This window comes from Tetrao urogallus (assembly GCF_951394365.1).
Source record: "Tetrao urogallus genome assembly, chromosome: 10".
Taxonomy (NCBI): Eukaryota; Metazoa; Chordata; class Aves; order Galliformes; family Phasianidae; genus Tetrao; species Tetrao urogallus.
Window position 1 is genome coordinate 5,458,181 of NC_136823.1, and position 26,783 is coordinate 5,484,963.

Here is a 26,783-nt window from a genome sequence, read left to right on the forward strand (position 1 = left end):
TGCTGTTGTTACAGCAGCCCGTAATGCGTGCCCTGGTGAGCTGGTCAGTGTCCACGTGTTCTCCCACTAACAGTGAAAGAAAAGGCTGCATTTAATTATGATACAGTAACTTGACAAGTTTGCTGTGTGTTTCTCTTTGCTCAGAACCCAGTGAGACTCAGTGGCATGTTCAATGGTAGAAAATAATAGATGTCTCATGGTTACTGAAATTGTTTGTCTTTTATAACTTTTCTGCTGCCACGTTACCCTGTAAATTGTAAAAGACGTGAGTAGTGCAGTTCTTCTCCATTGCTTCATACAGAAAAATGCTTCTGGAAGTAGGCAGGATTAACTAATTCATTCACAGAATCTACAGGGTTACGGATTGTCTTTGCTGTGAGGCACCAGCCATTATTCTAGCACCAATATGATTTGTTCTTTGATTCCTTGTGAAAAATGATGTTCACTGCAATAGCAGGCTTTTAAGCACCCCTTTTCTAAGTCAAAAATCTATCTTTCCCATCTACAAACATCCTGGTTGTGTCTTTTTTTTCCCCTCTCTCTTCAATGGATTTTGACCGTGTGAAGCTGCTACTCATTTTGTGCAAAATGCATTTGATGATACCAAGCTGAAAGTTCACCGGTGCTCCGCAGCAGCTGAGTTACGCACACGTGGGCCAGGAGCCAGTTCTCAGCTACAGAAGCTGCAAGGACTTCTGAAAGATGAGCCTCAGAAATTCTCACTCAGGAAGCCAGGACTAGTTCTGCAGGTAAAGGGTAACTGCTATCTCTGGGTGCTGATCTTGGCACCTACCTTTGTACAGCAACACCAGCCATGTACTTTATGGCAGGCAGATAATGACAGCTAATGGAGCAGAACTCTTTCTGAAGTAAAAATATGTGTTAGGTTGATGCTTAAACTTATGAAGGTCTTTTAAAAAAAAAAAAAAAGAAAAAAGGCACAAAATTATTCTTACTGCTACTTTGCTTTGGTGGTCAGAGACAATGGAGTATGGGGGAGGATTTCAGTTAAGTTGCCTGTTGCAAGGGATGAGAAAGGAAGAATGATTTTTGGCCAGCTGGCTTCCCAGCTTTAAAAGGGATTGTACTGTTCCCTAATGAAATCTGGGGGTCGAGGGACTTGTATTGGCTGCATGCTGAGTGTGTAACCTTGTGCTCGATTGCTGTAGTGCTCTATAGGCTTTCTGAGCATTGCCTGTCAGCCTGTTGGTGCAAAAATTGGATGCAGGCACCTCAGTTTTGGAAGACAAAAGGATCTGTGCTCATTAATATGAAAAGCCACATGGGTGGCCTGCATCTAACTGTCCTTTCGTTGGCTGAAGCACAGTCAGTGCTTGTGTGTGAATGGCCCTAGCACAGCTTGCTTTTAAAGCTGATTTAGATCAAAGGGAATGAAATGAAATCTGTTGGCTACAAATGCTCTAGAAAAACAAATACAGGAATTATGAAAATGCTAATAATAAAAGCAGAGCTGCAGCTTGGGAGTCTACACCCTTTCCCCACCCTCTCCGCCCTTTCAAAGATAATATTCTAAACACCAGTTCTTGCATTAAATGGATGTACAGCAGCAAAATGCCTATCCTTAGTTTAATGTCAGACTTTGAAATGAATGCTACTTTGTGCTCTGCCTTCTGTTTTGATTTAGCTCCTCAAACTATTAAACTTATCCACCTTGGACTGTGCTTGTTTTCTGTACTTTTAATACACAGGTTTGGTTTGTTGGTTTTTTTTTTTTTTTTTTTTGCTAGATTCGATGCAGCTAATAGTATTAATTTATTATATAACTTGTAGCTTGTGCTTTGTGATGTTCTGCTTGACTATCAGACTTCCATTAACTTGGGCTACAATGGTCTGTTAAAAATATTTCAAGGCTTCCTGCTGAAGCCCGTAGGAAGATATTTCTGTCACAAAATTTTTGCCTCATTTGTGAGTTTGCAGTACCTACCAGTAGTCTACTTTGTGAGAAACAAGCATGGAGGTAGAGGGCAAGAAGAAAGAGAGAAGCTTCCCAGAACAAAGCATGTTTTCTTGTCCTAGCCTATCCCAGCCCTGTCAGCGTTAGACTCTCAGAACAGCTCAGATGTCCTGCCAAGAAAGAAGAGTGTTTGTAGTGGCTTTGTACCAGGCCTTCAACACTGCCACAGCCTGAAGTGGAACGAGAACATTATTGTTCCCTGTCACAACAGAGAGCAAAAGAAGTTTGAAAAAAAAGGCGCAGATTTCAAGTAAGGTCACCTAATGGCTGGAAATGGCTCCCAGAAGCGGTTCTATGGGATTTGTCAGGAGTTACAGGGCGCAGGCTGTAATAATGAATTACAAGGTTGATCGGTTTTTTTGAGTGTCTCTAAATCAGTCATGTAGGGGACAGGTTGTGGTGTTCCTGGGAGGCTGTCTTTTCAATCCTTAACCATGAAATTAAGGAACTGGGATTGCCATTGGTAATCATTTGCCCTGTGTCACTGTGTGTTACCTCCAGTCACAGAATTGGGTTCTCCACAGTACCCTCAGAGGCACTGGCACTTCAGCTGTGTTTCATCTTATGTTGTCTGTTACTGCAGAACAGTTTTACCTTTACAGTTTTAATTAGACTCCTAGAAATCTGAAGAAATTTCATGATGTTCGAACTTTCTAAATGACCTCATGAGACAGCACATCTAGCATTAGCAAGAAACTTCTTTTAGTTGTTCATCCATCTCACCTACAATATGGAATGTGAAGTGGCTTAATAGATGCACTACTATTTATTGTGGAGAACAATATTTGTTCTTAATTTCACAATCAAACACTCAGAGATATTCATCTTTCATTTCCTTGTTCAGTCCATGCAGAACTGTACTCTTCCAGAATGCCATACTTGTCCTAAGTCATGCCTAACAAGGTCAGGTTTCAGCCTTTTCAATTTGTGAAATGATTTATTAGCTGTTATGTCTAACCTGATATTCTAGTCGGTTGAACAGTCGACTTAAAAGCTGAGTAACAAGACTGAAGTCATGTAGTCGCAGTAATTGATATGTGTAGCAAGCTCATTTAACAGGTTCAGTAGCAATTAGTAAGCCTCTTAATATAATGGTGTTGCAATTATTCTTTCAAAAACTTGTAGATCAAAGAGATGCAGCCTGATCTTAGAGTACTTTTTTTTGTTCCAGTTTACTTGGCTCTAAACAATCAGTTTACAAGAGTGACCAAGCAGCAAGCAGAAGCACTACTACCTGTACACAATGGGAAGACCCTCTCCAGAATGATATTCCGGATGCAGGTAACTCAGTGAGCACAGAGAATGTGTCACAGGACAGAAGTGATGTGCTGAGCTGAGGGGTAACTAAATTATATTTGGGATTCCCAGGAGAGTAAATGTGTACCTTGTCATCATATCTGAATAATGTTCATGAAAATTCTGTTGTCCGTGACATCGCCATCCTGGACAAGGCAATGACAATTGTGGTTGGCCCTGCTGGCCACAGTGCTTTGAACAAAATCAGCTCCTGAGGTCCTTTCCAAACTAAAGGGTCCTCGTCCTTCAAGTCTTTCAGCACTTCTCTGAAGGCCTGTAAGTCGTGGATTTAAGCTTAATGAACCACATCCTCTTCCTGGGAAAACATAACTCAGTCTGGATGTCAATTGATTTTTATTTGGCATCAAAGATAACAGACATCTCTCTAAAAATAAAACTTGAAGATTACAGTAATTTCTTTCTTCATCCTCTTTACATGAATGAAGTTGGTTTTAGTCTTATTTTACAGATACAGCTAATTACATTTTGTAAACTCATGAAACAGTTGTTTTTAAGGTGTCAAATACTTGAACTGGAGAAAAATAGTTGCTGTTTGTGTTACATTCATCAATATTAGCTGTCAATGAAGTAATTAGAATGTCCTGTCCAGTGGGTGTGAACAGATATAAGCTCTCTTTTCCAGTACCTGTTTTGCAGCCTTTTTAATGTGGTCATCCAGATTTTCATCTGCATCTATGGAAAAGCAAAAGAGCTGTTGTTCTAAATTTCTTTCAAAAAGGATTGCAGAACACAAATTTAAGTGTCTGAACATCACTGGTAGGAAAATTCTAAAACGATTCTGATTATGGCTGATTGAGTCAATTCCCAAAGCAAATCCCCAGTTGGTTAGCATTCAGATGAACAAGTCATACCCAATTGTTACTTAATATTTTCTTCACAGGAGTATTTGTTACTAATAATTCTTCTTCACCACAGCTGAAAAAATAGTTTATCCCAATACTGGATTCATCTATAAGAGCAGAGACTGTTCCACTCACCAGTTCTGTTCCTCATCCTAATTAAAGGCAGAGCAGAACTGTTCTATTGGTTATATCAAAAATACCTACTTTAGTTGAGAAACTGCGAAAGCCACTGAGTACAAAATGCATTTTATAAAGCTTACATTTTTGCAGTTGAGCCATGGCATAATTATTCTTGAAATATGCTTCGCTGCAGAAGATATTTGTAAGAAGCACCTGCAAAATAGAGTATTAATTTAGTAGTTTTTAAGTTTTAATTTCATAAACAAAACAATGCAGGAAAAATACAGTACTCTAAGTTGCTGAATGTGTAGTTTGTGGCTTAGATAAGGAGCCCTGTAAGAGTGGTATATGCTGCAAGCTCAGTTATTTATTTCCCACAGCTACTGCATCACAGTGCTGGGATGGCCCCCTCACTGGATACTGACTGGAAGACACTGGTGCTACTAAGTTCAGCAGGACTTGCACACAAGATCTGAAATCTCAGGACCACTGAAATTCATCAGTTTGGATTTGTCTCACAATTAACTGAAGCAAACTTAATTGTTATGCAGCGTAATTGTAACTATGAAACCTTACATGAGCTGCACTATCATCTCCAATGTGTTAAAGTCTCTCATTTTACTGTCAAGACATTTAGTAAGAAAAAGTTGTAATAATTTTTAATAGTTGATAATGTGGAAAGAATTTGGGAAGAACAGCATGATGCTAGAAGGGTTAAGAGAGTGTGTAAAGTCCTAATTCATTCATAAGTGTATGTAGGTCAAAGGATATGGATAACATGGCAGCTTGTGTGCTCAGAGAACTGGAGAGGTAAGTGGGGTGGTTGCTGTACCCAGGCGTGAATCAGTTGAGAAACAGATCTGTGCAGTTTCATTTGAGTTTCGTGGGAGTTTGCTGCAGTAGATGCACATCCTTAACAAACGCAGAGTGTAGCTTTGGTGTAATGAAAACTATTTGTCACTGAGGTTTTAGCCAGTGTGAGACATGAGCATGCAATGTCTGATAGCTCAGCACGCTTTTTAGAAGTGCATCACCTTGTGAGGCAAAGAATGCAACGGCTGTATTTCAGAGGGGAGGGGAAGTTGGCCAGTCGAGGAAAAAGCAGCTCGTTAGAGACTTGTACAAGTTATCCAGGTTAACATCTCAGGGAAAGGTCTAAGCATAAATACAGTGCACCTTACTCATAAAACATGCAACTAGACAGAATGATCCTAATCACTGCTGTGTTAGGGACACCCCGGGCACAGATGTTAGATGGCTGTGACTGATACTGAAGCACACTTACTTCATGGTCGTGGTTTCTTAGGCCAATGCTGATGGACCGGCTTGCTCTGGAAATAGCTGCTGTCATGGCATACAAATTAATACAAATATCTGACACTCTCTTCAGAGCCAACTGCTCATCCACTATTGTCTAGAAGAATAAAAATGATCAGGTTATAGGCTTCGGTCAGATTGCTCTTTTCCATACTTTGTATTTATGTTCATGCTTATTTAGAGCATAGACAGGTAAGTTATTACACTGAATTTCCACTCCTATGATTAAATATGCTCCACCTTTTCCAGACTTCCTGGCTGCAGCCAGAAACTACTTTGGTAAACGCTAAATCGCAGAGGGGTTTTTGGCACTTGAATTTCTATCTACCCCCCCAAACAACAAACAAACACACTTGTTAATGCTGAGTGGTGTAGTCTAATAAGCATGCTCAGAACTCATAAATCTGGGGTAGCTTAGCTCCCATTTTAGCTAAGCTGCTTTGCATGGTGTAATTCTGTGTTTGCTGTATAGTATGAATGAATAACCATAACAGAAAGCGTGCTGGTACAGCTCTTCTTTTGGGAAATGGATTCCAGTGACTGCTTACAGCAGCATACTTAGAATAGCCACAGCCACAAGCAGGATTTGTGCTTACAGGAACATAAGGACACATTAACCTGATCCCAGTGATTGCTTAAAGTAAGTGAAGGTTGTTTGTTACATCAAGTTAGTATAGAGTTGGAGAATGTTTTCTCAGTCAACAGCTATCAGTTGTGCAAAGGAAATCCTGGCTCTAGCCATACACTGTCCACTCTCGATTGCAGTGAGACCAGATGAGGAAAAGTTCAAAGATAAAACTCAACGTGATAATGTTGTTACCTTGCCAAACCTAGTGAGTAGGCCTCTCACTGTAGTTCCAAAATAATAAACGTTTTCCTCAAGTTTCTTGCCACTCTCCTGAAAAATAAAACAGACAAATGCATACTTAAAATATTGAGTACATTTAAACAATTTGAACATTCTCCAAAGGTAAATAAAAACCTACAGCAAAAGCCTTTACCAGAAATGGGATGCTTGGATAACCAACATGCTGGGATTTGTGTGTGCCACTTCTGGTCAATGAAAAGAATTCCCTTTTAAGACTTCGGTGTTTTACATTTCCCCAGCTATCAAGGATAGAGACTTGGCCTGTGTACTTAATGGGATTATAAACCACAGAGTGGAAAACTACTGCATAGTTGTATTCCTTTTATCTGTTAAATTTTTCTCTTGCCAACTACTGTGTTCTTAACACTCAGTTAAAAGCCAGTTAAAGCACATTTCTTTAGCAATAAGATAAGCATTAAGCAGTTTGATTTTACTTTTCAGTATAACTTCTGATATAACTTTTCAGTGTAGTCTTCTTTATGCTTACACAAATAATAGTTTGAAAAATGTCTGTGCACCTTCTGCCCAACAAACCCGATTCATATTTTACGTGCTGCATGCTACAAAACCCCTGGAAGTCAGTATTGTGTGCTATTGCCCATGTTTTCAAACTTTGCTGGTAAGGAGGCAGGAGAGTTTCCAGTGCCACGTTTGGCTTTTAATAATTCTTGAATGCAATTGCTAATTAGTTCTTGTAATATGAATGGCTATGGTCTTCATGTTTGAGGTATTAGAGGTGCTCCCACCCAGAGCACAAGGTAGGTCAGCATCACTGCTGTTAACACAAGCCACCCACGTACACCGGTGGCACTGCAGGACACACAGTGTGTTTATCTGAGGTGAAAGCAGGGCTGTGTGCACAGCACAGGATTAGCAAACGCTCTTACATGTGTGCCTGACACAGCTGACCTGGGGCCACAAATGCTGACAAAAAATGATTTAATTACACATCTCAGATCATTACAAAACACCATAGGAAGAACATATCATAATTTTTCCTTCCCTACTAACAACTTTAAAAACAAAACAAAAAACCACCAACACCTTTTTTCTTCTTGGCCCTAAGAATTAAGTGCTGAAGCAAGTGTGTCCATAGATCACCAAAATTCATAGTTACAACCACATTACCATTAAACAGAAAAGTAACATGTTATACAGCTGAGCATATTACGTAGAGCAGTTTGTAGATATTACTTGACATTGATATAAATCTGGATTTGTTGCAAGCACAGAGTTGTAACATGGGTACCTACCTCTGAAATAATACAAACAGCTGCTTAGATTTGTACATCTCCCCCTTCCTAATCATACTTCATTCTGCATCAACAGACACAAAGTTGTGACAAGCCTCCAAGGGAATCAAACTTAGAAGAGCAATGCCTGGCTCTTACCTGGAGGCTGGGATGCACCAATCCACCTCGTTCTTCCATTATCCCATAATCCACTTTTCTGCCCGTTGAGTCCCTTATTTTGTTCACCAACTCCTGCAGTGCCAATCCTATGTTTCCTTTCTTGATTTCTCTAAAATGTTGAGTAAAAAACAGCTGCTGAAATGCATTTGCTGGTTTGCAAGAGAAGTTTCAGGATAAATGCATTATCTAGTTATCTGCAGTGTTTTCATCTATTGAATCCATTTTACTATCAAGTCCAGAGAACCACAGAGCCTTAAAAGCACTCAGCGTGGCCCATTCCTCATGTCAATACAATGAGTTGCAGGCACCAGTCTATGTATGCACTCTGTCTTACAAATAACACTTTGGTATAAAATCTTCAGTTGTTTTAATTACTGGTCTTATAATTGTACACAAGCTGGAAATATAAGGTAACATACAGTCATCAAAGATTCCTAAATATATAAAATAATGCCAACTAAAAAGAAAAAAAAACAGACCCCTATACATTGAACTGCCCCTTAGAGAACTTAATAAGAAATGCAGTTTTTTTCCAACCATTTCGCCTTTAGATACAGTTAAAATTATTACTGTTTAGTTCATTAAAAACTATTAGCAATAAATAAGAAGAACATACTTAATTTTGTCAGTTAAGATTCTGCCTGCATGCTGCATACCCGTCAGAGCAATATACATTCGCAGGATTTCATTTGTTCCCTGCAAAACAACCAGTAATATATCAGTAACATCAAACTGATATGTAGTATCAAATAAAAAAGTGGTTTTAGTATTCAAAAAATCTGGAATGCTGTGCTAACATTTTATGTATTTCCTTGTTTCAATGCTGCTTTCACTGCCTACATAACTTCCCTCCTTTTCCTGGGAACATTCTAACGTGCATTACTTTAAGGTACAATTATGTTGAGAGATGCACAGCAGACAAAACGTGGCCATCACAGGTAGGTAAATGGTTTTGCCTTTTCTAAATACATGCATGGTTTTAAAGAGAGGTTCTTTTGTTAACTATTTACTTCCATACATTTCACAATGTAACAAATATTTCTAAGCAGGTCTTCCAGCTGATCTTCCCCTTCTAATGCTACACTGCATCAGTTTTAAAAGATCACTCTTTACCAATCCGTGAATGTTTGTCAACTTCTGCTTTAGCTCACTGAGTGATGAAAGTCTGACCTCTGATTGTGAAGGAGTTGAGCTTTTCGTTATCAGCCATGCATTTGTAACGGAGCTGGAAGGAAACCAGGCTGAATGCACCTGGATGAAAAAATAACTTCTGTATTGTTCCAGTAAAGGAATACTTAAATATTCCTTTGTGTTCATTATGCCCATTTGGAAAGCAAAAGCAGATCAGGAAATGGAGATCATGAGCCTGTACAAACGTGACGTTCAGGAATCCACTGTAAGATTGATTGCCTTAACACAGATAGCTGGAAAATAACTTCATGAACAGGGAAGATTAGTGAGAAAATGCACTGAGATACTGAAGTGTGTTCTTGAACACAACACTTCCTACAGCCAGTCCAACAGAGGAGGATGTTACATGCTGGCAGTTTTTGCTCCTTGAGTCAGTAGTGGAATTGACTCTTTCTAGTTATGTGAGATTCCCACAAACAGCTGGGGGCAGGGTTCAAGCTCAAATCCTGTTTGAATGTTCTTGCTTGCATTAACTTCCAGCTGAGATCTTTGCTGCCCTGACAACAGGAGACAAACACTGATTTCTACACAGTCTCCCCAAGAAAAACTCGTGTGAATCATGCAGATGATAATCCCACTTGCAAACAGTAGAGAACAAACTTCACAACATTTTGTATTATACAGACACACATCAACAAGGCGAAACTGCCAAATTAATCATCTGTGAGCTTCCCTGCTTTGCTTCTATGCAGCACACAGAGGAAAGGCTGCACAGTCTCAGAAAAGAGCAGCTTAGATGCAAGCAAGAGTCAGAAAATCCTATTAGAGAAGTTGTGTGAAAATAAAAAAGTTTTGCCTGTGCCTCTTACCAAATCCTACTGCACATATTAGAGAAATGAGAATAAAAGCAGTGAAGTGCTTTCAAAATATGCTTGACAGAGTGAGAACGTTTCATTCTCTCTTGCTTAACCATACACTCTGATTTCACCACAATTCACTATATGCAATCACTACGATTTGCTGAACATAAACTGATTTTCACTTGCCAGCTAAAATAGTTTTAAGTTCTATGTTAAGCAGTGCTTTTAATAATTCAGAATTCCCTAACACGTTCAAAATTACAACCACCCCAAAGCATGAGCTGGGACTTTATTCCCACGCTGGGGTATCTGAAACAGGTACAGTCAGTTTTGTCCAAAACATCCAGAAGATGCTCCCCCCCTTTGAGAGGAAACAAACAGTGTATTACAGTACAGGGATACAAGTTCTTTCCAAGGGCAAAGTCAGTTCCTAATGAGCCCACACTTTGTGGTTAATCTATACAATCCATCATCTCCAAGTTTATTATAGGAAAAATACTACCTGTATCACCAAAGAAAACAGGATTAGTTCTTCAGGCTTATTCCAACCATTACAGACTTCAAAGCTACCAGACAAAGGCCTACTTAAACAAGTACTGCGCTGGATTTGTTTCACCTCAGGCTTGCAGAAGGTGTGTGTGTTTCTGTCAGTTTCTGGTAAAACAAACAGCATATTCATACTTGCCTCAAAAATGAGCAGTATCCTGGAATCTCTGAGATAGCGTTCATAGGGGTAATCCTTCATATAGCCGAGGCCTCCAAGAATTTGCAGAGCTTCACTTACACAAGCCCACGCACCTTCAGAGCTGAACACCTGCCATTAACAGCATTCAGTCACCGCGGTTCACACAGTAAGAACAGACGTCATAGCTTTGTTACTACACTGCAAGTTAAAACAGGAAGTAGCACTGGATTTGGAAGGATTCTATCTGTGCACCATTACTGTAACATTCTGTAGTGCTTCTACAGTAGTCCTGTATAAAGTTTTCCTGCAATAATATTCTTGTGCTTCAGTGTCAACGTGAAGAGTTACTTGAAAAATGAACATCTCCTATATTTGCAATCCACATAAACTTCTCAATAAGGCAATGTTTCCATGGGGGTCAGAGCCACAAGCTGAAAGAACAAACAGCTTGCCTTTCTGAGTGCTTTACATTGCCTCACTTCACAGGCACGTGTTCTGAACTCAGCAGAAGACCAGCATGGGGGCTGAAACTTCTGACTTCTCTTCAAGGCTGCACTGCCAGCCTATGGCACCCACCTCTGTGCTGCAGGAATGCCTTAAAAAGCCACACTCATTCAGAGAGGGCCTGGCTCTCACCGAGTTTGAATTCTGCATTCAAAGCAGGAGGGAAGCTCCCTAATCAGGTCTGTAGCTGGAAATAAAACTTAAGCACTTTTTTTGTGTGTGAAATTGCATAGAAAGAGAATTCAAGAGGACCCCAATATGCCGCCTGTCTTTTGTGTGGGGATACAAACCTGAACATAAGGTAATCTGTAACATATGGAAAACAGAAGTTTTTTTTTAATTTTTAAATCTAGCTGAGTTTTTGTATGTACATCTAGAATAATACCTGAGCCTCTATGCAATCTGTAATGTAGACTGAAGATCAAGAAAGGTGTTTGTCTTTATTGGCTCAGCACTGTTGGCAAGTCCTTCAGTAAGATTAATTACCTTGACCATGGCTGCCTCCACGGAGCAGTCTGGGAGGCCTGGCCTGTCCATCATTCCTGCTGTGAGGTAAGCCATGCTCTCCATTACGTATGCTTTCACAGCCATAAAACAAAACTTCTCCTGTCAGATAGAAATGAAAGGAGTCATACACTGATGCATACACTGATGCAGCCAAGCTTGCAACAATGCTGAAGCTGAAGAGTATATTTTCCTATGTTTTAACACATTATTCAATAATACTTAATAAAAGTACTACTGCAAAGCACTCATGAAAAATTTTAAAGAACTTGCTTTGTTTGTTATTCACTTAAAATTACATAAAAGATCAATGTACAGAAATCTGCACTGAATTTATACAAATGCAGCACCTCTTGTGTTTTTTTAATCTAGTACACTCTAAAGGATCTCAGCACAGTCTGTGTCACAGCACCTAAGCAAAGCGCAGAGATGGAGCATTTCATTTTTTTTAATTACCTGAATTAATCCAAACTCGCTCAGTTTCTTATTGAATTGTTTCCTGGTACAAGCGTGCTCTGCTGTCAGTTCTTCAAAACAAAACACAACACCACAGAACAATAATCTCAAAATAGTACAGCTATCATTGCTGTGATGCATCATTCCTGCTCTATGGAAGCGGTGTTTTTCTACTGACTGATCAACCCCTACTGCTTCAGCAACAGCACACAGTGAAAAACACCCTCAGAATGCCTGCATGATTGAGTCTGGGGGTGCTGTGCCAAAGGCTTTTAAACAAGACCCACCCACCACGCCAAATGTGCTCAGAGGAAGCACATTTTAACGCTAATTACTTTTTTGAGAGATGCCATTAGTATTTTGGATAACTATTGGTGGAAGCCAATTTTAGTACTTAGTAGCGCCTGTAAGCCTTGAACATGACTGAAATTTGAAAGGAGGCTACACTGCCTAAAAGCAGTCAGATATCAGTTATGTAAGAATTCATTACCTCAGAATAACTGTAACAGAGGCATCATCTTCAGTTTTTTACAAGTTTTTAAATCAAAACTTTAAATAAAATTAGTGCTTTAAATACATCAAAGTATGTTACGACTGCCAGTAGTGATGTTCTGATCAAGATAAATGTTACTGTATTGAATTAGCACTATTACATACCTTACACAGATCAGATTTTTCTCCCATGGCATGCAGTAATCCAGAACACCTAATTCACTCACCTATCAATTTTTTAATCACTCCAGCAGATGCACTGCCCATGCTGAATCTTCCACTGTTCAGGATATTCATGGCAACCTGTAAAAATAAAAAGAGTTTTTTTGTTTAAGGTGAAAAACTGCTCTCTGGCTTCATGTTTTTAGTGTTTCTTGGATTTCATTCATCACCACTTACACTTCTTACCTGCAATACCAGTCCTCAAACTGGGCAGTCAGTGCAGCATTGAGCATCTCACCAGAAATGCTTTAAAACCAGGTATTTCAGACAACCTAACACATCTGATTTCATACACAAAACAGTTTTCTGATGCTGATGATTCAGTTACTCATTATTCAGTCATTTCTGTACTGAAAAATGGACAAGGTATTGGATTTCAGAAGGCTGAGCTGGAGAAAACAGCCCAGAAGAAGCCCCCAGACACAGAAATATCTGTTCTGTATTGCACAGCAAAAAGGCACACGTTTATACTTGTGCTGCAGCTTGTCTCTGCTGTTATAGAGGAGGAAGGCAGAAATTCTACTTAGAAGCACAAATACCCATTCAATTTTTCTTTTATATTTTCACTCTATATTCAGCAGTCTCATCTTAGTCTTACCCTTGGGCAGGCTGTAACACCCACCCACCAAAAGCTGCTAAAACGTACTAATTCTTTTAAAAAGTCATCCTGAAGCAAAACAAAGGACTCCTGCCTACAGAAGGCAAAATTTTGGTAAGATGCTCATTCAAAATACATTTTGGGAATAGGTGTCTGTCTCAAACAGCAATTAGCTTGTCAAAATTCTGCTGAGTCTTACAGCAATGTACAAGAAGGGGAACAAGATGAGAAGTGCAGAAATGAAATACCCACACTGTATAAAGATGCTGAAGTTCAGTACTATTGCTTTTCAAGGGAAACATAAATGACTCAGTTCAAAGACAGACACTGTTAAGTTTAGCAAAAAGCCACCATTCCTACCTTTTAAATTGTGGTCATTATATGAAGAAAAAATTGTGAAACTTACCTTTTCTTATGTTAACTACATTGGAGGGAATTCTATTTAGAATTTAGAGCTGGAGCTGAATGCTATTGGAGCAGTAAGAAAACTGCAAGGACCATTAAGGAGAGTTTTCCAAATCCACACATCAGACTCAGAGAAAGTGAGCAGTACTGTCCCTTAAGGTACCACACTGCTTGGGTGCAATGAAGAGAAGCCACGCCTGCAGCAGCATTGCAGTGTCCTCCCTGCACCCTGTGCTCTATAATCTGGTCCTGGGAAACCTCACTGTCATTCTCTGGTACCTTGGCTGCTGTCTGGACAGACTTTCCTTGAACTATTTCCTGTTACACTCATTTCTGTCTTCCCCCTTCTACAATCCAATTCTGGCTGCAGAAGAAGATGACAGCTGAGTGTGTAAGCTCTGTTAGAAGTTCCTTCCTCTCCAGAAGAGAGCAGAGTGTTTCCTATACTAAAAAACAAACAAAAGCAGGATCTGGTCGAGGATTTTACAGATACCCAACTCAGAGCTTATGGCACGTTCATGCACTACCCTGGTGAAACCAGTGAATAATACCAGGCACATCAGCTAAACTGAGAATTCTGTTCTTGTTTGGGAGTGTTGATACTACCAATGAGGAAACTGTAGTACAGTTTAACAAATAAGAACAAATCTTCAGACCTGAAAGAATTGTTACTGCTGGTTCCTGCTTACCTTAAATCCTCCTCCTACTTCTCCAAGCACGTTCTCTACAGGCACTTTCGTGTTTTCAAAATGCACTTCACAGGCTGAAACACAGAGTTAGTTTGTTAGTAACTGTTGAATCATAGTGCAAAAATATTTAGAAGGTGTCAGGAACACAACAGACTTTTGTAACAAAAAGTAAAGTTTTCCTAATGTACTGTGAATGAGAGATTATGAAACTTTGCCAAAGGAGCTTGAATTTAGGAAATGATTGTAGCTGACATCAGTTACTGATATAAAATACTCAATAGAATTAATGTACATAAACTACAGAACGATAGTTTTGACTCTATTTTATGGAATTGATACCACAATAAAGTCCAAATGATAGACTGTGAAAACGTGCAACCATCAGTAAGTTGAAGAAAAACCTATGAAAACTTACTTCTAGATTAAAGTTACTTGGTTACTGAATCTTCTGAGTTATTTCACTGCATGAAAGTGCAGCTTCAGGTGTGCAGAAAAGAATTGTACAATATGGATTTCTTATTTCAGAGCCTGCATGAGGAAGGACTCAGAAGAAAAGCTAGGTAAAGAAACATGAAACTTACACTGATACATGGAAAAGATACTGATTTGCCTTTGAATTCAGAAGATCTTAACAAACAGAAGTATTAAAACAATTTCTGTTGACAATTTTAAATGATTCTTACTATTGGAGCCTCGAATGCCTAACTTATCCTCAGGTTTCCCATGTGTGACTCCACCAAAATCTCGCTCCACGATGAAAGCAGTGATTTTGTCCTTTACTTGTCCATCCTTCTCAACAATCTCTGTCCTAGCAAACACTGTGAAAACACTGGCAAGGCCGCCGTTCGATATCCAAACCTGTTTTGAGAGGGGAAAGAAATACATTCATTTTGAGTTTATTACCACTGTTCTTAATTATTTTGTAACAGATGTCAGCAATGAATGGAGCGAAAACAAATTGTTTTCCTCCCTTACAACCTAATGAGTGCTCTGCTACTACTTTGGCCTTGTTAAACTGTTTCCAAAGATAGTTGATTGGAGAATGGTCAGTTTGGAGCAACTGTACAAATAATTTGTAATAGAACTGAATTAAACAGTGCATTTTCCCAAAAGCTTGTGCAGCCTTTTGTGTATGGCACGTGAGGGGTGCAAGAGCAATACAGGCTCCAGACCCCTCTCTGCCCAGTACAATTTTACCTTTGATGAAAAATACTAAGTATTAAGCCACATATTTATGACCTCCACAGATGGTGTCACATGACAGACAAACGTAACAAAAACTTCAGATCAAAACCATCAAATACTGCTGAATGCAGTACGCTGTGTATCTTTCAAGAGTATTTTGCCAGTTTTAGAATGGTCCAAGCAGTCCAATTTCTAACTCACTGCTGATTTTTTCTTCCAAAAGTAACTACAAAATCTGGCATGACGAAGAATGAAAGAAGGGGAAAATAAGATGTCAGGTATCTCTTCACCTATGGTGTCTCAGGAGAGCTAATTCACCCACCCTACAAACCTAAGCACTGATTTGGGGACATGAGAGAAGGAACTTGATGGGAGGGTGCTCTGTATCTTCATCACTAAGAGTTCAAAGTTATTCCCTGAGTTGTGCACTTTTCTGCCTGGCCCACGGTCATTCTTCACCAGTTTGGAGACCCTCAAAGTCCAATGCAGTTGCCCAGCTAGAATCTTACTTGGTAAAACAAATGATAATGCTGCAATAGACTAGAGTGTTTTCTATAAACTCTTAACAAAAAATGTATTTCCAGTCTGTGAGTGGATACCTTGGAACCATTTAATAAGTAGTATTTCCCATCTTCACTGAGGGTTGCTCTTGTCTGGATGGATGCAGCATCACTTCCACTAAAAGCAAAACAAGTTGTTCATTAGTGTTTAAGGACATAAACATGTTTTAGGAAACGGAACTACTTTTTTCCCCCCTCCTTCCCATCTTTTTTTTTTTTTTTAAAAAGGGTTCATAATTGTATGCAATGGTACAATATCAATTTTCATTTGTAAATAACAAGAAAACTTCCTAGATTCAAAAATATTGATGAATTCTACTTAAGTCACCCTGAGGGGGACATTTCTGCTGATTAACTTCTGTTATCCACCTTATCAGCTGAACCAAGCATCAGAACGCCACGTAAGCACCTTTGTTGGGCTGCACTATCAGCTATTAGGCCATATGCTGAACCTGTTACCCTAAAGCACAACCAAATTTATAGCATGTAAGCTACTCCTCAAAAGCTTACACCCTGCTTGGATATCCTAACAGAAAAAAAGGCTCAGCAGAAATGAAAAACAGATGAATATGCGACAGGACTCCATGAACAAACATCTGGGCACATCGCATGCTTTCTACAGGAGTAAAACTGCAGGCAAATTACAACAAAGACATGGAGAATTGCTGTTCTGTGATTAAATGTTTAAGCACTCCCCTCGATCATCACCTTATTACATAGGTGAGAAGCACATCATTTCCCTCTTGAAACAAATTTGAACACAACAGTGTCTCACACTGGGCTTTCAGTGGTAGACAGTCAAGTTCCTGGAACACCAAGATCTCAGCTGATGCTTTAATAGGATCAAAGTTTTAAAATTCAGCTGCAAAAATGATGCTCCTGTGTGCCAGAACAGAAATACCAACAGAGACTGAAGGTGCACTTACCAGACTAGCAATTTTCAAAAATAATACAAGGCTAAATAAAGTTGTTAGGGGGCTTTCAGAACACAGTCAGCTCTTGTTTTCTTCCTGCACATTATTTCAAAGTCCCTTGCATGGATGACTTTGCTAAAAGCTTAAATGTTCCTAGTGCATATTCTGCTTGCAAACAGAACAGTTTTTAGAGGGTCAAAGCTCGGCTTATGAGTAGAAGTCAGCACTGCTAATGGAAAGAAATCTATATCACAACAGCATGAAGATAAGCAAGTGAATCAGTCGCTGCAAGGCATATTAGCAGAGAAGGTGTCAGAAAAGACAGTTGGAAACTACTGCATTGTACAGGTAGGTGAGATTCACCTTCAAGTATCTGACTGCTCTGTGCCTTCAGCCACCCACAGCAAACCACCTGCCTGCGTGATTTTAATAAAACCACCTCTTCTGCAGTGACAGAACGCGCTGGTTTTATTGGAGTAAACTCAAATACAACCCTGCCTTCAAAAAGAAGTTGCTGCTCTAAAGATACCTTGTCTAAACTCTAACAGTAGACCAAAAATTCTTCTTATTGTTTTTGGTAGCACCTTCAATACTGGTGCAGGCTTTTATGATTTTGAAGAACTGAAAGTCACAGCACATTATTTTTAAAAGTAGATGAAAAGTTGAGCTGGGAATAACTGAGAGCATTAATGCAGCTACCATCAAACACTGGTTAGTGATTTCCTAAAAGCTGCCATAAGCACGAGGGAAAAGACAAATTACAAGGTTTTAAAAATGGATACTGACATACACAGAGACCACAGGCACAAATTAGCAAAGATTTTATACAGTGACAAAGCAATCAGGCAGTAAAGAAAGTATCATTTTGAAAGTATCATGTTTTGGTGCTTTCTGAAGATTTCATAGTTGCAAAAACAGTACCTTCCAGGTTCAGTGAGACAAAAAGCTGCAATGTGCTCCCCAGATGCCAGCTTAGGCAGATACTTGGCTTTCTGCTCATCAGTGCCAGTAATCAGGATTCCCTATACAAAGATTTAGGAGAAAACTTCTCAGCATCAAACTACGTCAGCAGAACTGAAGCTGGCAAACTGTACCAACTTCAGGAATCTTCATCTACAAATTATACAGCATAAAAATGCAATACTAAAAAAAATTTAATAAAAAATGGACATTATTACTGATCCGGCATTAAAAGATGCCAAAGTAACAGCTGTTCAGAGGGCCCCAGGAAGCAGCTCACTGTTAAGGCTGCCCTCTCAGGGAGATTTTTGGATCCTTACGCCTTAAGTGAAGATGTAACTGTTGCTCTGAAAGGCACAGAGACAGTCCTCCCTTCGTGACTTGTCATACCTTCATTACGGTTTTATTTAAATAAGTAAATCAAAAAGCATCAATTCCAGAAGCTCCAAATCAGAGAACAGAACACGATTTACCTAGTTTCTGGATTGTTTCACTACACCCTCAAAAAGCATTAATTTTATTTTAATTACTTCTTATTGTAGAGAGTTGTACTTATTTTCTGTACAGGGGGTTCTTATGATCAAGCAGATAAAATATCAATACCCAACAAATGAGGAAGGATTAATGTCAACTGATCCAAACTGGTCAAAGCAGGAGAAAGAGCAGCAGCATCTGATGCTGCACTCCTCACCAGACTGCTCTGCAGCCCAGGCAGCTCACTGCAGAGGGGCACTGTAAGGTGAGGAACACGCACTCATTTTTAATCTGCTCTATTTTTTATTCTAAAGACCTCCGTGCTATTTTAAGCTTCAGAATACTACCAGCCATCCATCATAAAAGCTGTTAGCGTTAGATCCCTAAAGCTACACAGAAAATCAGTTTGAAATTCATGCTGGCCACAGCACGCTGATCTCAGGTAGGTTTTCTCTGCTTACTTCCCACAACATGTGGCCTCGTTCAATGACAACTGAATTCTCTGTACGACTTCCCATGATGTCAGCCCTGCCGATATTTTACTGTTTTCAGTATTTTATTTTTCCCCAAGCTTGGGATTGTTTCACTCTGATTTGCTACAGGGCACTCACAGCCCACATGTACACAAACGTCCTCTCACCTTTTCTACACACGTCGCACAGAACTACTCGACATAAGAGCTTTACCTTCAGCCCAATAGCCTGGTGAGCTGCCAGAGTCACTGCGATCGATCCATCTAACGAGATGATTTCTCCCAGCCGTGCATACATGGTGTTTGACAGCCCGAGACCACCTGCAACAAACACTGTGCTTTATTCCAAGCACATACCTTGGACTTCAACTCACCCCGTCCCACTCAAAAATTAAAGTAACACTGTACACCTACATATAGACTGCGTCCACAAACAACTGCCACGCTGCCGCACTTGTGTCAAAGAGCTGAATGTAGTTCTGTTGAAAAAAGCACATCATCTGTGCTCAGGAATGCACAGCAAACACAGCATAATCCACCAAATGGTAGGACAGGCCAGTTAAACAGTCTCCATGTGAAAACAGTAAAAGATTTGGTACAGAAATGTCTCAATTCTAAATTTCTGTGCATCCAGGATAAAATTACTTTGTGACCTTACAGAAGCAGGCAAGGAAACCCGGCAGAGCTGTGCAGCCACCCAGCAGGAGGCAGCAGGGGGAGCAGTGCTGCACAGGGCACACGCAGGGCACTCAGCCAGGCTGTCCCAGCCCCCGTAGGAACGGCAGGAAGTGACATGGAGCAGATCTCCAGTGAGACCTTAAACGGGCACTGAAGGAAAATGAAATGCCACACTTCAAAAGATGCTTTTAATTAAAAAAAAAAAAAAAAAAAAAAAAAGAAAAAAAAAAAAAGTGACATTTTCAAGGAAAACTTGACACCAAAGTCTCCTTTTGGAGGCATTTTGTGATCTGTTGCTGAAAGTACCGAGGCTGCTGGTAAGGAACATGGAAAGAGCAGAGGACACGTCACACATGCACCTGTCTGAGTGCAGCGTTCAAGGACACAATGACCTCAGCACCACTGGTCCCACTTCCCATAACTTAGGACTACTATGTGTGTTACTGAATAAACAATTTTATCTCATCAAGAGAATCTTTTGCCCAGGTTTCTGGGTTTATAATCCTTTACGAGAGACAATGACAGAAGTCAGGATAACAAACACCCGAATTTCAGCAGACGTCTCAATAGTGCTGCTATTTTCTGTGCATGAAATAAAGGCCAGAACAAGTCCCCTCAATGCCATTCAATCCAATCACTGCTCCTTACACCCTCTTCCTTCACAGCACGCTCAGATCATTAGAAGTCAGAGTCCCACCCAGCCACAGCTTTCTTTTCCCACCCTGAGAGGCACCAGGATGAGCGCTCAGCTCAGAGGACTGATGTGTGCACACTGACTGCAGACATGACAAGACAAAGAGAAAACTCCTACACCATGTGCATGAGCTCCATTTTCCCATTAAAGTTCTGCATTTCAAATGCAAATACACCACTGCTACAAACCCTTAGAAAAAATACCATGCAATGAACAAAGCACCAATTATATGACTGAAGATTTTTCGAGTACAACAAGCACCTCTAGCAAAAATACAGCAGGTTTAAACAACAAAAACCAGGAAATAACCTCATCATAAGTGTATTAGTTATGGTGCAGTGAGAAAAGTAACTTGTTTGTAGCAATCTGATTTTTATCCAGCATATATGAATACCAGACAGCAGGACTATGATTTTCTGCAAGTACCACGAATGGACTGAAAGCTTTTAAAATACAGAAGCTGACAGAGTATCATATAGCAACACAAAACAAAAAGTAATAATAATTTATTAAGGATTTTAAGTCAGATACTAATTTCTAATTAACAGTAAATTACATTTTCAATGCCACGATGCTTTCTCATGATCTGCTCCGAGTTTCTCCTTTGTTCTCTGCTTCCAGCACCCTCCTTTCATCAGACATTAACTTCCTGCCTTCTCAGTATGCTTCTTAATTCCCAATTACCCCCTCTCTCTCCCCATGTGGGTTAAGGTGCTCTGTCCAAGACAGTATCCTGAAAATAAAATCTTGACAGAGCTTGCAGACCTCTTCTCCATCCTACTGCCTCTTCACCTTGCCATACTCTAAATACCCACTGAAAAACACTTTACAGGATTTCTAATGCATTCAAAAGCATTAACAATTAAGCAGAGATCACATAATGACACATTACGTGCAAGCTGTCCAGAATACTCTGATCTGTATAAAATCTCTTTAAGGAGTTGAAATCAGTGGAGCTCAGCAGCACCAGGTATATTAATACAATAAAACAACAAACAAAAGCCACTATGAAAACAGGGTATTACCTCATCAGCAAATAGACACTGAGGTATGTCTCCAGCTCTACACAGCATTCTTAAAATATGCTGTTTCACACTGTTCTCTTCAAAAATCAGGTATCTCCCCCACTGAAACTAGTTTCTGCAGATTGTCAAACCCAGTTCTATTATCTTCCTTTGAATTATTATCTTCTTTTACACTTGAAAGCAGACAACACAAGCATCTCTTTCATTATTTTGTGTATTTCAAGTCATGACCCAGTTTCAATCGCATTTTCAAAATGCATCAGCATATGATTGCAATTTTCTTGCCATTGCAAGTTTAAGAGTTAACCCACTGAGTAACTACTGTCTGTAACTCCCTTAAAGACATAAGCTTTGTGTTCAGTACTGTTTTTACACAAAAGCTACACTGAATCACTAGGCACTACACTTCTGTAACTGTATAGTCAAACACATTCCTATCTGTGAATGACAGCTTTGACAAATCCCTTCCATGAGACACTGTTGTCTGTACCTGGTGTAATTTTAGAAATCATCAGCTGATCCTGCAAGTCCCACAGAACATCAAGCTCCATTACCACCAAAAATTGAACAGAAAGGAAAATGCCATGCCAGGGAGAATGCACACCTTATACAGGTAGTTACCCAATTCAGGTACCTCTAAGCCAGGAGAGCACACAGCACCCTATTGACACCCTTGGTGCCCACACCTCTGTTAACTGGAGAGCCACAAGAATGCACCAAGGATATTACAGACACATTATGTGAGATCCAAACTATCTTGTCAAGGGTCACTGGGTGATTCTTTTTGATCACTTACTCACCATATTCCTCTGGAATCTGCATGCCAAAGAGACCCAGATCCCCCAGTCCTTTCAAAGTTTCAGGTGGGATTTTTGCATCTTGATCAATCTTCTTGGAGTCCACTATAAATACAAAAAGTTTAATAATTTAAAACCTTGATTTTCAGCACAGAAAAAAGCCCTGAGATCACAGTGCTCTCAAATCAGAGCTAAGGTCACTGTGTTCATGAGTCACCGGCACTGTGCCCTCTAACCTAAATACCAGCTTGAGAAGAACTGAAATAGCCTGCAGAAAAAAGGGCTGCGAGAACAGCACGCCTCTCCCTCGTCTAATTACCCTACAGATGATTTCTGAAGCAGCTTAGCAATATTGTGCTTGTTGCATCACATACTTACGTACACCTCATCCCTAAGGTCAAAAGAGTTATTTTTCTAGGTTTAGCCTGATGTTATGAACCATTCCATTTGCCTCCAACCCCTCATGACTGGAAATCTCAAACCCTAAGATGGCTGTAAGATTAACAGTCTCAGCCTGCTGCCCCAACCAGTCCTCCACCCAGCAGAGCAAAACACTTTCCAGTCTTTGAATGCTGACAGCACATCTACAGTCCTATATACTCCTGCTAGAAGTCCAACTCTGTTTCCAGAAAGCAAGCATTTCAAGAGGTTTTGTCCTTCAGGAGAGACATGATACAAATTAACAAGCGATCACTTTCCCAAAGGCTATTTTCTAGTTTTCAGGAATCACCAACTTTACTCACGAAAAAAGCTGAAAGCATTAAGAAGAACCTAACCTGCCATGGAACCAACACTCCACCTGATCACCCCACCTTATTACATACACCATTAAAGCCAAACCACAGAACATACTGGAAGCTCTCAGAACACCAACTATGACAATCAGATCATGACAGACCTAAGGAAAAGACTTGGAAGTGGGGAAAAATCTCATTTTTGTTTAATTACCTCAGATGCGTACAGCCCAGGACTCAATGACTACAGTAAGTTAGGCATTTCTTCCTGAACTATACCATGGTCGTAGTTTTTTTAGAAGTACTTAATCATGGAATCATAGAACGGCACATGACTGCGAAATGGGTTAATTACACAACTCTTGTTCTTATGAGGCATTTGAATTCTTAGGAGATTACCACAGCGGTTCTGTACAGTGACAGGGAAAATATACCAGAATCACAGTAGGCAGCTGAGGAAGGGTGTCAGCTACAGCACAAGGAATGTAAGCCATCTTTCCAGAGAGCACTCAGAAAAGAGTAACTCTGCAAAAGCAGCAGCGTGTTCCTAAAGGAACTTCCCATTCACCCTGGTTAAATGATTCTGTAATTTCTGTACGAAATGTAATAGGGGTATGCAGCTAAGCATCCTGATCCTCTTCTAAGTGAGGCCATTCAGAAAAGAAAGACATTTTTGAGGAGATTTTTTTCCCCACACAGATTTAAGTTATGCTGTAGAAGATCCATATGCCAGTGGCTCTTCTAGGAAGAACAATGCGGTCATTCCTTCCTCCCCCATTACACCCAGACCTCTGCACCACAGACTGCCAAGCTTGGAATGATGGCTGCACTGAACTTCTTTGGTTACCCAGTGCCAACCACACATCAGGTTTCCAAGCACCTACGGCTGCTCCCCTCATCTATTTTATACCACACCCACAAATTGTCCTAATCATTAAAAAGAAACAGCCATAAATGCAAACAAAGACGATCAATTCCTACCTTCTGTTCAGGTGTCACAATCGGATAGTTTTATTTCTCCCTTTTCACTTTTTTACTTGATAAATGTCATTTCCCAACAAAGCAAAGAATTAAAACGTGTAATCTGTATGATTTTAATGCTAAAATTACCTGTATCTCATAAATCATCACCTGTGACATTGACATTACAGCTTCTTCAATCTCCCACAGCGCCCACAATCCAGGCCTGCTATCTTTGTCAGCAGGAAGTCTCAGCTGACCCTTATTAACTGACTCAGAGATTGCTGTTTGTAAAAAACAATTTTCTCCAGCTGTTCTAGAGCTGGCTCATCTATTGCACCAATAATAGAAGGAACACCTGCAACCCTATCTGGACTGCATACAGCTAATGTGACTTTTCCAAACAGAACTACTACTCCTGAAAATAGGAATACACATAAAGGCTTTTGATTTTTCATTGCTTCTCAAAGAGTTACCATTTATGAATGTCTATAGTGAACTTTACTGAGAATAGGTTTAGTACAGTACAACAAGTAAAATGTTTCACACAGAACTTGCAATATCTCAAGTGGTAAATGGCAATATGCAGACAAACTCAACACCATTTCAAATCCTACCTCTGAATCCTTTCAACTCCCTTGCTTCTTTTATTTATTTTAAAGATTTATTTCTTCTCAACAGCATCCAAATAGTCCTTTACAAAGAAGCCATAAATTAACATGCCTGCATCATCAGCGTTATTGTGCTTCTGGAAACACATGCACAAAGTAACTTATCTATGTACATTTTAATAATCTTATTTAATTGCTACAGTTAAACTACTTTGTCATCACTAAATCACACAAGTAATAATTATACCTTCTTCAGCGAAGAATTTTTCTACAGGTCCTACAAACTGGTTGATCTCCTGTAGTTCTTCTTTGCTAATTTCTGGGTAAGGGAAAACTTCTTCCTAAAATAACAGACATTTTTTTTTAATTAAAAAAAAAAAAAAACAACACCAAAAAAAGAAACAAAAAAACCCCTAAAGCAATTGAAAGAAAAACTCAAGAGCACAAGTCCTTCAAATACCAGGCTCTAAAATCTGTGAAAATTAAGGACTGTGCTGAGCGTTCAGAAATTTTATCCGATGCAATGAACAGGATTTGACTAAACTTCATACCGAAGCACATCAGAGACACCGAGCGGAAAACAGAGATTTCAAGAATTCTAAAGATACAGAAATTCTTTGTTAATCATTAGTTTTGTCAACTTAATCCCACTTTGGGATTAAAAACAGTTTCCATCTGCATCAGAATCATCTTGGCACTACAGTGCTCTACACTGCGGGTACACAGATGTGGGGGTGCTGTTCCATGCTGCTCTTGATCATCCTCTCAGCAAGTCAGATTCTTCATACAACCATTCTGATCATAGACTGGGAGTGGCACAACCCGGTGGGTCTGAATAAACAAAAACTTCCAAGCAATGAACATACAGAATCATTAGAGCTGGGAGGGACCCTCACAGCCCACCTGGCCCCACTTCCCCATGCTGAGCAGGGACACCCGCAGCTCCATGCAGCGCTCAGGGCCTGCCCAGCCTGACCTTGGAGTCTCCAGGGCCTCCTCACTACAGCCTCTCGGTGCCAATACCTCAGTAAAGTAGTCCAAAGTACAAAAATTCTTCCTTAAATCCAATCTAAATCTCTCCTCCTTCGGTTTGAAAGCATTTCCCCTTGTCCTGCCACGCACACCCTGCTAAGAGTCCGTCCCCTTCCTTCTCACAGTGGGGATGGCAGGCTTGCTGAGCCCCACACCTGCACTCGGCGTTGCACTAATTACACCTCATGAGGTTCACCTGGATTTGCTGCTCTCCGGGTCTCTCTGGATCTGATCAACGCCATGCTTTTTCAGAAGACTGCTCTACTGAAATTTGAGTGGAAAAAGGCACACACCAACAGGCACCTCGTGGGACACAGCCTGACTGCGACTCACCCACCTCCCCGCCCCACGAGCTCTCAATACTTCGTCGTTAAACTCGGCGCTGTCGGTAACGCTGCAGATTAAGGAGACCCGCCAGCCCGGTGAGGCGCACCCCGCAAACCTCGCACTGAAACGTCCGGCCGTCGCACCGCCCACAGTCGCACAGCCCCAGACCCACCCGCAGCTCCCAGCGAGCCGACACACGTGCGGCACGCAGCTGCCCGGCCCACGGCACCGCCGGCACAGCCAGGCAACGGGCCCGGACACCGGCGGGGCCGCCCGGGCGCAGATCGAGGGCCGCTCGGCCCGGAATCCCCGCGGGGCCCTCGGAGCCACCCGGCGCCGACCCGCCCGCGGTGCCACCGCGAAGTACGGACGCGACCCCTCCCGCCCCGCGGCGCCGAGGGTGCCGAGCCCCGCCCGCCGCAAGGCGCCGTTAGCAGTCGGCCGGTGCCCCGGACGTGCCGCGCTCACCTTGCGTAGCGCCCCCAGGAAAAGCTCCTTAGCGTAGGCAGGCCGCGGCGCGGCGGTTCGCAGGCGGCGGACGGCGGCGGGGCCGGGCAGCGCGGCGCGCAGGGCGCGCACCAGGAGCCCGCTCATGGCGACACGGTCGGCCGCGGCGCGCGGCGCTGACGGCACGGCGGATGGGGCCAGGCCCTGGGCGGGCGCGTGACGGGGCGGAGCCCGCCGTGCTCTCGAGGCCCCGGAGCGGAGGGCCGTACCGGCGCTGCACGAGGGGCGGAGCACGCGCTTCTTTTGCGCCACGCCCGGCTGCGGGTGCCGAACGGCGGCTTTACCCAAGTTTCGTTCACGCGGGAGTCGGGTGCGTGTGAAACTCCTCCTTTAAAGGCTGCCATCACGCCTGCCCTCGCAGCTGCCTCTCGGGCAGCGCGTTGCAACGCGGGACCCGCTCCGAGCAGGCAGCAATGCCTGCCGTCCAGCGCAGCGGCCCCGTGCACGGCTCAGCCC

General features: G+C 41.3%; 1 protein-coding gene across 1 annotated transcript; it reads right to left on the reverse strand.

Annotated features, from left to right (window-relative positions):
* Positions 1-3,863: 3,863 nt before the first annotated feature.
* Positions 3,864-26,414, reverse strand: ACAD9 (acyl-CoA dehydrogenase family member 9; the record flags this gene model as incomplete). The annotated part of the gene is made up of 18 exons (XM_079540449.1): positions 3,864-3,964; positions 4,395-4,467; positions 5,540-5,668; positions 6,392-6,469; positions 7,831-7,960; positions 8,468-8,547; positions 10,528-10,656; positions 11,518-11,637; positions 11,992-12,062; positions 12,711-12,786; positions 14,398-14,471; positions 15,081-15,255; positions 16,182-16,260; positions 17,978-18,078; positions 19,177-19,283; positions 22,160-22,261; positions 24,709-24,802; positions 26,289-26,414. The coding sequence occupies 18 exons, from the start codon at positions 26,412-26,414 to the stop codon at positions 3,864-3,866; spliced, it is 1,845 nt and encodes a 614-aa protein (XP_079396575.1).
* Between the last annotated feature and the right edge of the window lie 369 nt (positions 26,415-26,783).